Source organism: Neophocaena asiaeorientalis, unplaced genomic scaffold (genome assembly GCF_003031525.2).
Source record: "Neophocaena asiaeorientalis asiaeorientalis breed wild unplaced genomic scaffold, Neophocaena_asiaeorientalis_V1.1 scaffold393, whole genome shotgun sequence".
Taxonomy (NCBI): domain Eukaryota; kingdom Metazoa; phylum Chordata; class Mammalia; order Artiodactyla; family Phocoenidae; genus Neophocaena; species Neophocaena asiaeorientalis.
The window spans coordinates 233,812-248,795 of NW_020175123.1; the positions used below are offsets into that span (position 1 = coordinate 233,812).

The 14,984-nt window shown below is 39.9% G+C and overlaps 1 protein-coding gene across 1 annotated transcript in view; it reads left to right on the top strand.

Annotated features, from left to right (window-relative positions):
* Positions 1-8,730, top strand: part of GAP43 (growth associated protein 43) — a 92,384-nt gene extending 83,654 nt beyond the window's left edge. Inside the window, exon 4 of the mRNA XM_024764390.1 lies at positions 8,036-8,730. Within this exon, the coding sequence (XP_024620158.1) occupies positions 8,036-8,124 (89 nt within the window). The 3' untranslated portion in view covers positions 8,125-8,730. The remainder of the gene's footprint in view (positions 1-8,035) is intronic.
* The last annotated feature ends 6,254 nt before the right edge of the window (positions 8,731-14,984 follow it).

Consider the following 14,984-nt stretch of genomic DNA (forward strand, 5'->3'; position numbering starts at 1 on the left):
GTAAAGGCTTAGAGCGATGCAGCTAAGATTTTCTCCTAGCTAGATCCTCCTCACCTGGGATACTATGAGGTGAAAGGGGAGATGCAGAGTTGAATGCTGGTCAGATGGGATTTTGAATTTTTTAATATATATATAATCTACAGAAGAGGGTAAGACAATTTTTAGGCTGAACTTCTTCAGATAGTCACTACTAGCAACACACTATATCACAGCATCACTTCTCTATCCCTGACACAGCCCTTCTCAAAATGTCTCAGTGTCACAGGAGCCGTCATTGTCTGTACTGACTCCCCATTCTTCCACTCCTCCCGCATCCTAACCGTAAGGAATGTCTCGGCAGATCTACAGATTCAACTTCCAGCTCAGCACAATGTAGCTGAGGGGAGGGATGAAGGAGTGAGTGTACTTGACTTTTATGCTAGAGTGGAAATACCCTCCAAATTTTTATTTTTATTTTCAGCCTTTAGAAGTTGGCTTATTCACTGGAATAATGATAAGAGATCATGTTAACTCCATTCAGCTTTACATGTTTATCCCATCTTGTTCCAAAAATGACTTACGGCAACTATGCAAGCCACATAAATTGCAATTTTTGATCTTTCTGCGTGTTTCTAATGGAGGAAGAAGGTAGGACACTCGTTTTTGATGGTTTGATAGACATTTTGTAGAGAGAATGTTTAAGATGTTTTCAAGGCCAACTTGTACCGTCTTTGACTTTTAATTTTTTAAAGTCTCTGGGTCATCTGTGTTTCAGAATAAAACACTAAATTTTGTTCCAAAGGTTAGAAATCCTAGATTCGTTCTCAATTTCTGTAACAGAGTAGATCTATTTAACTAATAAATCACTTGTATTCTTATGTAGAGACTTTATAGGAACATTCTAGGGGAGAAGTCCTCTTAGTCGTTTATCTGAGAAAGATGATTTTTTTTTTTTTTCCTGTGGGAAATTGCTTTCTTTCCTCCTGGGATGAAACTGTTAAACTTAATGGATGTTTTTTCCAAATCCCACAGGCTGGATTAAAATCTCAACATACTATATGGGGCACTTTAAATTTTATAAAGTGCTTTTAAATACCTTCCTTCAATAAGGTGAGGCAGTCATTATTATCCATACTTCTTATAGATTAGAAAATGGAGGCAAAGGAAAAGTAACTTCTCTGAGGTCAGATGACTAATTGGTAGCAAGGCTAGATAGAAATCAGCTTGGTCCTAGGCTGAAACTTTTGAGAGAAGAAGACTTGTATATGTATGTTTCAGATATCACTGGGACTTCGCCTCTGAATTTTCTCCTTGGTTAGGTTTTTGTCTGCTACTCTTTGAAATCCTCAAGTGAGTAGTGTGGTAAACAATAGGATTAGTTGCTTTCAAAGTCTCAGAAAGCATTGAGTGGGAGCATAGGTGATACTTGCACCACTCTGCTGACACAAAATGCTGTATACTGGCTCAGTGTTTTGAGAGGGACTTGAAATGGAAAACATGATAAAAATGAAAAACAAAAAATAGCAAAATGTGACCGCCCAAAGCCATGATCCAGGCTCCAGACTGTTATCTGGTACACAGCTCAAGAGGAAGACCATGTAAGTAACAAAAGGATGTATGTGAGGTAGCTACAGAATGTTTTTTTTATTACTCTTCTTTGAGCCTTTGAGGTAATGATGCTTAATATTCAAGAAAAGTGAAAATCAAAAGGGAAAGGAAGCAAACAGCCCAGCCCAGTGGTGATTGGTAGAGTAATTGTGGGCATGGCCCCAGGATGATAGCAGCTTCTATTTAATCAATGTTGACAAGGCTGGGGAGAGCTGGGCAGGTCCCAAGAGGTAATGTTTTACTGGGAAATCCACTCAACCTAATTTCAGTAATGGAGGGCTGTGGAGGGGCCTGGACCGGTGCCAGTAAACAGGGCCATTAGAGCTCAGTGTAGGCGATGGCAGCTGGGAACACCGCCATCTCTCCAGCAGCACTGCAGCCGGGCTGCCTGGCTGAGCACACAAGCAGCCGCTGCTGCATATGCTCCTGGTATTTGCTCACCAACAGAATGTGCAGACGTGCTATTCTCACCCTTTCGAGGAAATGAATGGAATGCATAAAGACAAGAGCTGCTTCCAGAATCTATTTCAGCAAGAATCAGAGAGCCAGTTAGAGGCACATATTTCAAGGACCACTGTGAAATCATCCACCGGGGTCCCCTACCACCACCCGGTTCCAAATGGGTATAGAAATGACTTTTATTTTTATTGCTGACTTAATGTGGTCTTGATCTTTCTTAGGACTGGTAGTTGTGGGTCAAGAATAAGAAAACTACTAGAGTTTTCCATATTTCAAAATTTATGAGATTCATTAGAGATGCTCAACTTTGCAAATCCAAGAGAAGTGGCCTAGGAGAAAATATACCCCTTTGGGCTGAGCTCTTCTTGTCTAGATATTACTTTTTCCTTTATCACCCCTTCTCCCACAAACAATAATTACTAGCATATGAATTCCAAGGAGGCAGAGCTTTTTGCTTGATGTTTTCATTGTTGTGTCACCACTGCACTGCATTGCATTGGAAATGCATGGCACATTCCCTGGTGGCGCAGTGGTTGAGAGTCTGCCTGCCAATGCAGGGGACACAGGTTCGAGCCCTGGTCTGGGAAGATCCCACATGCCGCGGAGCAACTAGGCCCGTGAGCCGCAACTACTGAGCCTGCGCGTCTGGAGCTTGTGCTCGGCAACAAGAGAGCCCGCGACAGTGAGAGGCCCGCGCACTGCGGTGAAGAGTGGCCCCCGCTCGCCGCAACTAGAGAAAGCCCTCGCACAGAAACGAAGACTCAACATAGCCAAAAATAAATAAATAAAATTAAAAAAAAAAAACTATTAGAAATGCATGGCACAGTGTGTAGCATGTAGTAAAGGCCCAGGATCTTTTACTGAATAAATAAATGAATTAGTGAACACATTTCTTTCTTCCCTTTTGAAGCAACCTTCAACTCTAGAACATGAAGAATACATGGCTTTACTGTCCTGATGTTAACTTTCTCTTTTCAAAGTAACATAGAAATGATAAAATTCATGGCAGCTGCTAGTGAACATAGTTATTTCTAAGAGGTCTTTGGGCCCAGAAGAAGTAATATTTTTGTCCAGGCTAACATGCCACGGCTGGAGAAGGGTATAGCTCTTTATCAGATTCTAACATTATCTCTTCAAATTGACTGTAATTTTTGAGAATTTATTTAATACAAATAATATTTATTAAAATTGCTCAATTTTATTTTATTAAGAGACAAATTTTTCCCCCTTTTAGACCAAACTGCTAAAACACATCATCAGTTTTTGTTTTATTTATTTATTTGGGGGCATAGTCTAGATCATAATAAAATTGGATTTCAGGGTTGATTTCCGGGGTGAAGACTGATTTGCGGGAAGAAACCCATCCTAGGTAGAATAATAATGATTCTTAGTGAGGATGCTCGCTAGTCACATGATATATACACATAGATAGGAGATATATACAGTCGACCCTTGAACAACACAGGTTTGAACTGCACGGGTCCACTTATATGTGGATTCATTTTCATAGTAAATACTACGGTACTACATGATCCGTGTTGGTTGAATCTATGGACGTGGGATGTTGGATACAGAGGAACTGCAGATATGGATGAACCATGTATATGGAGGGCCCACTGTAAATTATACATGGATTATTTTCAACTACACAGAGGGTCGGCGCCCCCAACCCAGTTGTTGTTCAAGGGTCAACTGTGATTCACTTTGTAATCTTTCTTTTCCTGTAATACCTTAACCAAAATAACAGTATTAATGTTAGGTTTTCATGTTTAATATGAGTAAAAGTACTATTCAGAGCTAAACTGAAATAAGGAGAACACTTTCTGTTCTTTAACTTGCTGGATTTCAGCTGTCACATCAGGCTTTCCTCATTCGCCAGCTCCGGGCCCATTTACTTCCCTCACTTGCTTTATGTCACTTGGTACTGAAAATCCCTTTCAGTCTTTAGCTTCCACAGCCTCTTCTTAAGCAACAACTGTCTCAGAGAGAGGTTGAGCCTCTAGATGGGGAATGTGATTATTTACGCTAATTGGATCATGATCACTGGAGTGACCAGATGGCCTCAGCCATTCATCCATCTTTGAACTCACCATGATGATCAAAGGTTTTGCATAAAACACTAAAAAGAATACATATTAACTCATCTCTAGCATTTACAAATTATGTAATTAGTGCCGGAAAGGGCCAAGACCAGATTTCATATTATTCAAGACTAATCAGAATTCTTCCCTCCATTCTGAACTGCTTTTACAAAGACCAATTTTTAGACTTCATAGTCTCCAGGCCTACATACCTGTGGACCCCCTGCTATAGCTCCTACTCTGAGCCCATCCACACTTCTTGGGCAAAGGGATGAGCTGGGAGAGCAATGTAAAACAGATGCTCCCTAGATGGCTCTGCCCTAGGTTGAAATTCACTGTTGCCATTCACAGAGAGTGTGTTCCTTTACCTTGCTGTGCATCAGCTTCCCCGCCTATAAAACTGGGATGATAAAGGTAGCTGTGAGAATTAATCAGATGACACAAGTGCACTTAGCACTGTTCTAAACATACAGGAAAGACTCAAATATGGTAGCTATAGCTAAACACTTTATACAAGGGGTCAGGAAAGTTACAATTTATGGTTCTTTCCGTAAAGACCTTCTTGACCTTCTCTGGTCAAATTTGACTACCTGATATAATGGGGAAACCTGGACAAGTAGAAGACCTAGATTTTAGTCCTGGCTTGACATGAGCAAACCATATGATTTAGAGGAAAATCTCTTTATCTGAACTTCAGTTTCCTCTTCTATGAAATGAGGATGTCCATTCATTCTTTCATTCAGCAAGTATTTATTGAAGGCCTTCCCTGCACGGGGTTCTGTGCTGGACATGGGGGATTCAAAGTTGTACAAAAGTAGATACTGTCATTACCCTTGAAGACTTATGGTTTAGTCACTGGGTGATCTTAGAGGTCCCTCTCACTGCCAATATTCTATAATTATAGATTTCATTGCCTATTAAATGTTTATTACAAAAGGCTTAAACAAGAGCGAGGGTATTTCCTGGTTTTCTCACTTTTCTTCTCACTACCTAGAAGAATGTCTGGCACATTGCAGGTGTTCGATACCAATTTATAGAACAACTAAATGAATAAATAATTATATTTCAAACACTTGAAAGCATTTGAGAGAAAGAAGCATTTGAGAGAAAGAATATGTAGATATTGAAGCTCTTAATAAGGAACAGACAGCAATGACTTCCTGTCACAATAAACAGATGCATGTCAAGTTTCACTGTTTCTCCTGGGCCTAGGCAAAGAATGACAAGAGAAAGTGGGGGAATTTGGAAGGATTTAACCTGATTCCACTCCAGAAGTGGACAGAAACTGTGGCTATTTAAAATTATCTGGATCTTTTTTCCTTCTTTTTCTCCTTTTGAACTGTGTTCCCTCATTTCACAAATATACCTCTGTTCTCACCTTAACTAGCCTGATTTCACCTTTTCTCTTGAGTTTCCTAATCTCCTTCAAATCATACATAATAGCTCCCAAGTTTTTATTTTAGTAAGAGAGGTTTGAAGTCTTCTCTTGCTCCTGTAGCTAATCCTTCTATGTTCTTCTAGACAGTTTAAATCAATATTCTGTTTCTTTTGCAGTTTGAAGAGGGCACTAAATATGTGGTTTCTTGGAACCGGTAAAGATGATAAACCACTGTGGGCATACCTGTAGTCTCCAAAATTTGGGCATAGCTAGGGAACTAAATAAATTATCTGAAAGAATTGAAAATTACTATAAAAAGATCTAACAAATATGGAAGCTTTCTTCTGACAGAAAATTAAATGATCCATTAGCGCACCAAAGTTCTATAATACACGAGGAACACTGCTGGTACATAGAGTATTATGAAGATCAGAACTGAGTTAGTTTCACCCAAAAATTTTTGTTAGAAAATGTGATCAGTGTGCTGGTTCTTCAAGAGTTAATAATAATCACCTTGGAGGGATCTAGCCTTAAAAAATTCTTTATGAGTTGTAGTAGATAGCCTCACTAGGATAACTACATTTTGAAAGTAACTTACAGTCTGTTGCAAATCCCACAAAATAAATCAGACTTAAAAACTTTGGTCAAAAACAAGTCATTGTAAGATAAAATGACCTATCATAGTTACTATTTACCAGACCAGCCTCATTTGATTCTTAAAAAAACACATCTGTTTTCAAAACGATAAGCATTTTCTGCTACTGAAGAGACTTAAAAGAATATTAATAGATAGGTGTCCAAAGAAGGAATCCCAAAAATTATATTTAGCGGCAGTGGTCTTGTTTAGATATAAATGTTCAGCTTTATCTGAATATAAATATATAGCTGACTGATTTCAAAGAAACATACATTTTTATGAGCTCTTCTAATGGTCTCCTAAAAGTTCCCCATTTCTCTAGTCTCAACATCTCTCAAGTCTTAGAAATACTTGTGTGAAATATTGACCCTTGGCTGGCATCTGGGAACTTGAATTTTGAGAGGGTTCTCACCACTTCCTAACTAAGAGTGTTCACTGCGCCTAAACTCTTTGCGCCAACAATGTGGTTTATGCTGGACATCTGTTTTCCTCCTGGGAGTCTGGATTTGGTACATGCTAGGTAGAGGGTGCCTACTCAACCAGTCTCCAATAAAAACCCTGGACTTGTAAGCTCAGGTGAGCTTCCCTAGTCTCTGACGTCTCACACATGTCACATTTCATTGCTGGAGGAATTAAGCACATCTTGTATGAGTCCATGAGGAGAGGACTCATGGAATCTTGTGCCTGGTTTCCTCCAAATATCACTCCATACAACTTTTCCCTTTGCTTTTTTTGGTTTTATATCCTTTCACTGTAGTAAATGGTAGCCATGAGTAGGACTATATGCTGAGTCTTCTGAGTCCTCCTAGCAAATCACTGAATCTGGGGGGAGTCTTGGGGACCCTGATACAGGAGTTTTGTTTAATAACAGATGTGATGTCAAGGCAAATTCTCTTTCCATTAGCTGGCATACTAGTAAGCTGTCTGTAGTATGAAATCAGTTGACTGAGTTCTAGCAGGAAACCAGGCAGAAGAGTAATTAGAAAATCACCTCTTTCCTAAGGACAAAAATGATCCTTTAAAAAGAAACAAAGTCTTTCTTATTAAGCAAAACACACTTGCCCTACGGATAAGTGTACTCATTTGGAATGTTTTTGACTGCCAGAAACTAAAAACTACTACAGTGGCTTAAATAATTTAGTTATTTGTCTCACATTAATAAGAAAAAGTCTGAGGAAAAGTGTCCAGGAGTAGTATGGTCAGTCACAAGTAGATTTTTTTCTCTCTTTCTGCTTCACCATTCTTAGTGTATAGTTTTTATCTTCATGGTCACAAGATGACTGCTATACTACCAGGTAGTTTGATGTCACAGTCATCAAGAATAGGAGAAAATAAAGAGCAAACACCTTCTCTGGAGCCTTCCCAGGGAAGTCTGTCTCTATCGATTTGGCCATCACTGTGTGATATGGACATCCCTAGCTCCAAGGGGAGCTGAAAATGCAAGCATTTCACTTTCCAGCCTTTATAATACTAGAAATAAGGGGTGAGAGAGTTGGAATGGATGTTGAATGATCCACATAAAGTATCTGTCATGATCAGTCTGACATTAATGCAAAAGAAATACAAGATCATTGTGAACCGCCCATGTGTGGACACCTTAACTGTAAGGCCGAGAGATTAAAGACCATAGTAGTTTCTCTTTAGTGAACTCCTCGCGTACGATATCACAGCTTTGTTCCTGAGCTCTTCCCTATGTGTCACTGAACAATTTCCTGGGGGTAAACTCTTCTGAACCTAGAAATTACATTACTGAGATAGCAATAATCTCTTTTTATCTTAAATCTTTTATGAAGTGGTATGAAAAGAAGAAATGCATTCACTATCATCTGAACAGATGAGACAAAATACTAACTCTGCTTCTCCTGCCCTAACCCCATCTGTTTTCTTCCTCAGAAGCTGTAGACGAAACCAAACCTAAGGAAAGTGCCCGGCAGGATGAGGGTAAAGGAGAAGAACGCGAGGCGGACCAAGAACATGCCTGAACTTTAAGAAATGGCTTTCCACATCCCCACTCTCCCCTCTCCTGAACCCTGTCGCTCCTTACCCTCTTCTCAACTCCTCTCTGAAGTTTCCCTTCCTGTCCTACTCACGTCTGTGAGTCTGTCCTCTCCCACCCACTAGCCCTCTTTCTCTCTGTGTGGCAAACATTTAAAAAAAAAAAAAAAAAAGCAGGAAAGATCCCAAGTCAAACAGTGTGGCTTAAACATTTTTTGTTTCTTGGTGTTGTTATGGCAAGTTTTTGGTAATGATGATCCAATCATTTTGGGAAATTCTTGCACTGTATCCAAGTTTTTTGATCTGGTGCGTGTGGCCCTGTGGGAGTCCACTTTCCTCTCTATCTCTCTCTGTTCCAAGTGTGTGTGCAATGTTCCGTTCATCTGAGGAGTCCAAAATATCGAGTGAATTCAAAACCATTTTTCTTTTCCTCCTTTTCAATGTGATGGAATGAACAAAAAGGAAAAAAATCAAAACCCAGTTCGTTTTGAAAATAAAGAAATAAAGCAAATGTGCCAATTAGCGTTAACTTGCGGCTCTAAGGCTCCTTTTTCAATCTGAATATTAATAAACCATGAGAGTAATCAAACTCCCAATGGCTCTGTGTTTCTGTTCCATCTTCTCATGAGTTGGTTTGACACACTGGGATTCTTACATTTTATCTTTATTCTGGCCTCCCAGTCTGACGCCAACCACCCTGACAAAGAAAAGATGGATGAAACCATAAGGCTTCAGTCAGAACCAATGGCGTAGGTCCTTGATGGGGCTCTTGGGTGCTATTTTATTTTGTAGGGCTGCTGTAACAAAGTGCCACAGACTGGGTGGTTTAAACAACAACAGACATTTATTTGCTAACGGTTCTGGAAGCTTGAAGTCCAAAATCAAGGTGCTGGCAGGGTTGACTCCTTCTCAGAATTGTGAGGGAAGCATCTGTTCCAGACCTCTCTCCTCAGCTTGTAAATGGCCATCTTCTTCCTACATCTCTTCACATCGTCTCTGGGTATCTCAATAGCCAGATTTCCCCTTTCTGCCATGTTGGATTAGGGCCCACCCTAATGACCTCACCTTAACTTTATTACCTCTGTCAAATCCCTGTCTCCAAATAAGGTCTCATCTGAAGGTATTTGGGGTTAGGATTTCAACATGTGAATTGGGGGAGGAGGGGCACAATTCAACCCATATCAGGCACTAAGACTTGCTTCTACTAAAATCACTTCAGCATATTTTCATGACTCAGGAGAAGTATCCAATGGAAAGTTATTCTAGGTTTTGCTAAGTTAAATAATGTAAGACATGCATAACTCTTAGAAACCGCCAGGCTTTTGTTTAGCTAATTTATTTTTAACCCAAGTATTGACATGGTCCATTTAATTTTTTCAGTTTATTAACTTCTCTTAGACTTATCCCCACACAAGGCAGCTGACAGACTCTTGATTAGTCATAATCATTGTTCCTGCCAATGGTGATAGTATACAAAGAAAAGGTCTATATTTAGCACATCTATCCTTTTCAAATTTCCTTCCAGTTTCTGTTTTCTAATACCCTCTACTAAAAGGTAAACAGTTCCCATGAGAAACAAAACAATGTCCCTAAATCTTTAAGCATCTGATGGTGTTCTTTCTCCCTCTAAATTTCCTAAGTCAATCCTGGTTCAAATTCTTAACATGTCATACTCTGTCCTGACCCTGATTCTCATAGACAAGCATTGCCAATGGACTCCCTTAAGCTTTCTGCATTCATCTGCACATAGAATTTCCCAACAAGGAAGAGAAAATTGTGTCAAAGCCTTCAAAATAATGAAGATCATGGAAATAAGTTATCTTAGGAGATACAACCTACACCTCGGGAACTCTCCTCAGCTTTGTGTGGAGCTGGTGCCCAGTTAATGCTTTGAAGAAAGCTGATGTCATATGAAGGATGAGTCCTTACTGGATCAAGGGGTTTTTCCTCATCACTGACACTAAGTGGAAGAAGAAATCACAAGGAAAAAGGTCTATAAGGAAAAGCATAAAAAGGTCAAAAGGAAAGCATCAATAACATATTAAAACAATTAAAGAGTTTTGAGTTTATTCTGAGTTGGTATGATTTCCACAGAAGACTTTGCAAGTATCTGGGACTCAATCTTGTTCGGATTATGGTCTCATCAGATGTGAGAAAAGGTGTTGAAAAATGTTATCCATGGGTTGGAGCCATATTGGCAGGATATTGCTTTAAGAGTTGTTTTACCCCAAAGTTTTTTGGTAGGATAAATGCTTTCATTTCTTTCCCAAATCTACACTTCAAAGCAACATTCCTGTGACCTGACACAATTCAACTCCTTCAAAGTATAATTCTAAACTTCTTCCACTGAATCCATATTCATAGAAAATAATAGCATATGACCTTTTAAGTCTATATTAACATACACTGTTCAGTGGTCTTACTAGTTGTGTCAGAGTTGGAATTTCATTTTTACTTATGAATATCTATTTTTATTTGATTTTTAAAACTTGTCTCCTTAATAGAATTATAAAAATGGAGGAAGACACATCAGAGAAGCTTGTAATGATCCTAAAAGACATGCCAAGGAAAATTGCAGCCCTCACACTGGTACAAGACAATGTGACTCAAATATATACACAACACACACAAAGTCAGGTGATACTGGGAAATATTCAAGATACAAAAACAAATAGATTCTAAATTCTGTTTAGAATTTGATGACTCTAAAACATCTACATCTGGATTACTGTAAAAAATAAAAACTAAGTTGAGGACAAGTTAAAAATCTCTCAACAGTGACAAGTGATTCTTTCAGGTGGTAATAAGATCATATTCTGGGCACCAGGCCCAATGTTCAGTTTATAGCAAAACCATGGCCATTCGTGCATGAAGTAAACTCTTTGGACCAAGCTATGTTATTTAGGTCTAAAATGTTCTGGCATGACGTAATACATTTGATCTCTTTGAAGATGAAGAGGTTTCTAAAATAGAACCTTTTATTCCCATTGCCCCACACATACTTTGCTCATCCTTCAATCTTTTCCACCATCATCCACCCAGTGGCTTAGTTCAGAAATCTAGAAAGCAGCCTGATTCCTCTTTTTCTCATATAACATTTAATTCATGAGCAAACCTGCTGATGTTGATTCCAAAAGAGAATGAGGATAAAACTTGTGCCTGCTGTTCTGACCAAACCTACACTTTCCGTAGTTACTTTGAGGTGATCTAAGGTTTTCTGTTTTTTGTTTTTTTTTAGTAGTAGTCTCTTCCCATATTCAGCTCATAAGAGAGACCGAGGGGGGATTACCAAACTCTCTATCTCAACTCCCCTAGAGAAAGGCACACTGGAGCTCTCAAAAATGCATTATTTCCAACATCAGCCAGTCCCAGGAAAGCTGGTTTTGCAGTTGGCATGGAATCCTGAGCAACAGGAAAATCAGATTAATGAATGATTTTCATAGAGCATTATTAAGATCACCACAAACTCCATTCACTTTTTTTTTTACCTTCCATACATTGTCTGTTGTCATGGAAACAGCTTCTGCTAAGCTGCCTATGAAAATAATTTAATGATTGGTGACCCTTCTAGCTAAATGTTAGCTAATGAACATTAAAACTGTGGGCTTTTGGGGCTTCCCTGGTGGCACAGTGGTTGAGAGTCCGCCTGCCGATGCAGGGGACGCAGGTTCGCGCCCCGGTCCAGGAGGATCCCACTATACCGCGGAGCGGCTGGGCCCGTGAGCCATGGCCGCTGAGCCTGCGCGTCCGGAGCCTGTGCTCCGCAACAAGAGAGGCCACAACAGTGAGAGGCCCGCGTACCGCAAAAAACTGTGGGCTTTCTTTATTTCAAAAAAACTCACTTTTTTTCCCTAGGGGATTAAAACTCATGCCTGCCTATCATGTAGGAAAAGGCTGCATCCATACTCACCACCTCTTTCAGTTACATATTTACTTGTATATAACTGCAATTTTGTGCTTCCTTCCTAGAAAGAAATTCACAGTCATAAGGAATGAAGGCAAGATTATAGCTGTGAGAATGATGAGTCATTAAATGTTCTTGGAGAATTTTATTAAAGTGGCAAGGACATTTTAAATGTACATTTTCTTGCAGATTGGTTACCTGGTTTGTTTTTTTACAGGTATGCATCTTTGTTGGTAAATACAGCATATTTAGTGTCACAGATGGTACCTTACTAAGTACATCTTTGATGAAGCGAGATGCCTCCATACAAAGAAAAATGTTGCCAATTAACATTGTCTTGTATATAATCAGGCTATGAAAGCACATGGGAGTGTCATTAGAACCTTAAAATAATTTTATTGTTTAATTACCCAAATAATACTCTTTCATTGTAGAAAGGTAGAAAATATAAATTAAAAAAAGAAGTTAAAAATAATCTACAGTTTACCACCCAGAACTGAGCATCTAACCATTTAGAGATACATCTGTCTGTGTGCTTCTCTGCCTTCCTCCTTTCGCATATATTACCCACTTATCTATTAAGCTATATTCTTATGTGTATATAGATACATATTTAAAGCTAAAATAGGCTCATGCTGTACATATTATTTTGTAAACTGCTTTCCACACTGCAGACATTTTCATTCAGACTGCTAAATAAGAGAGGACCTTGTGGTTTCCACGTCTGCTTTCCAGTGCCTTAGTGAAGCCTGAGGTAAAAGGAAAAGTGTGCAACTCTGTATACACTTATTAAAATATCATTCTGTATTTTGAACCAAATGGGAAGTTTAATAAAATCTCTACAATAAAAAACATAACTATATAGAAAGCTCCACATTGCCCGATCAGTTGGTACACCATCGTCAGCCCTCACAAACCCGCCTGCTGGTGGACATGGGCCGTGTTGCCTGGCCAGGGAGCTGAGGGTTGATGGGGAAGGAATGGCGCCATTGTGCAATGATATAGGGTCATGAAACAAACAAAGAACAAACAAAATTTTTTATTTGAAATTTTAATATTCTGTTTATCATAGATATTTTTACATTAATTTTGACTTTTAAAATATTGCATTAAATATTATTTATCTTGATCACTCATTTTTTGATATACCTCACTACCCTCACCCTAACCCTGGCCCTGCTGCTCCCAAAGGAAATGCTAGAATTGTGTTCTCTAGATAAACATTTTCTAATGATGGGTAGCTGTGATTATGTGAGGTCTTGGTGATACCCAGGGAGTATAAGGCTTGAGAGTGGGTTGGCCCATCAGGACCTGAGAATTAAATGTCTAATATTCCCAAAAGTTTCCTTGCTTTCGACAGATATAGACACTATGGAGTGGTTCCAAGTTGGTCAGGGCTGAGACGAACTGAAGAATTCATGACCTGGGCTTCCCTCGTGGCACAGTGGTTGAGAATCCGCCTGCCAAAGCAGGGGACACGGGTTCGATTCCTGGTCTGGGAAGATCCCACATGCCACGGAGCAACTAAGCCTGTGCACCACAACTACTGAGCCTGCGCTCCAGAGCCCGTGAGCCACAACTACTGAAACCCCTGCGCCTAGAACCCATGCTCCACAACAAGAAGCCACCGCAATGAGAAGCCTGCGTACCGCAATGAAGAGTAGCCCCCGCTCTCCTCAACTAGAGAAAGCCCGCACGCAGCAACAAAGACCCAACACAGCCAAAGAGAAAATAAATAAATGTAAAGAATTCATGACCTACCTTAACATTCTGAAAATAAATTAAAAATAACAAGAATAATCTAGGGCTGCCAAACCAAACCACCAGTTTGCGATGCCTGGTGGGCTTTCACCACCCGTCCCAGCTGTGTTTATCTCTATGCTGGGGAGAGCACGGTTATAAAGCAAGACTCAGTCAGTTCAAAACTCATGTTCATGAAGGGCTCATTGATTGTACACCATTGGTACAAATTTATTTTTAAACTCTAGATAAGAAGATGATGGACATTTCATTTTATGCAGTGAAGTAAAAAGAAGGTATCTCCCTCCCTTGGAATTTTTTTTAAGCCTGGAGAGAAGAATTATACTTTTAAAAAATTCCCCACCATATTAGGGAAAAAATGATGCAGAGTAGAAAGAAAAGGAAGAGTTTTGTGTCTGTCTTTTTTCTTTTTTCTACCCTCATGGTCCTTCCCCCTTCTTCCTTTAGTAAGTAGAATAGGGTAGCGCCTAGAAGCCCAGGAGTGTTAATTAAGCAAGGGAGGATAGGCAGTGGCAGGGTGAGGAAAGCAGCACCTGGGTCTCAGCTCTTACAGCAGCAAGAGACAGGGAAGGCTCTAAGTATTGCTTCCACCCAGGAGGGAAGGCAGCCTCTGCCTTAGCAATGGGGTCACCAAAAGTGGTCTGCAGTGCTGCCCTCGCCGAATTTCTAAGTTCCTGCCAGCCTGGAACCTAGGAATCCTGCCTTCCCATCCCTGATGTAGCCCACCCTGTCTGCATAAACGATTCCTGCCAGACTGCAAACTGCTTAGGTGTAGAATTTTTGTCCTACTTAGTCTTACACTTTGGTTACCCAAGTGTCTGAAAATAGCAGGCAGATACGAAATAAATGCTTCAAGAATGCACGAATGGACGAATGAATAAATGAATACAAGGGCTTTGATTCTTGCTGTCACTCTGTAACTCTTTTCTCCTTCCTTCAGTTTTGCAAACTTCCCATGGGAGTTCCAAGTTGCAACTCAGGCCCCTTGTCCGAGAAGAGAGAGAAGCATTTGCCTGAGAACCTAGCACTCTCATGTATCTACCCAATGATGAACTTGGGGTAACAATGGCTACATGACTCTCTCAAGTCTTGATTCAGTCACTCAATGGTGGCTGAGAGATTCCATCCACTGCAGCCTCCTCATTGTCCCTGCTTGCTCCACTCCTGACATTGCATCTTGGT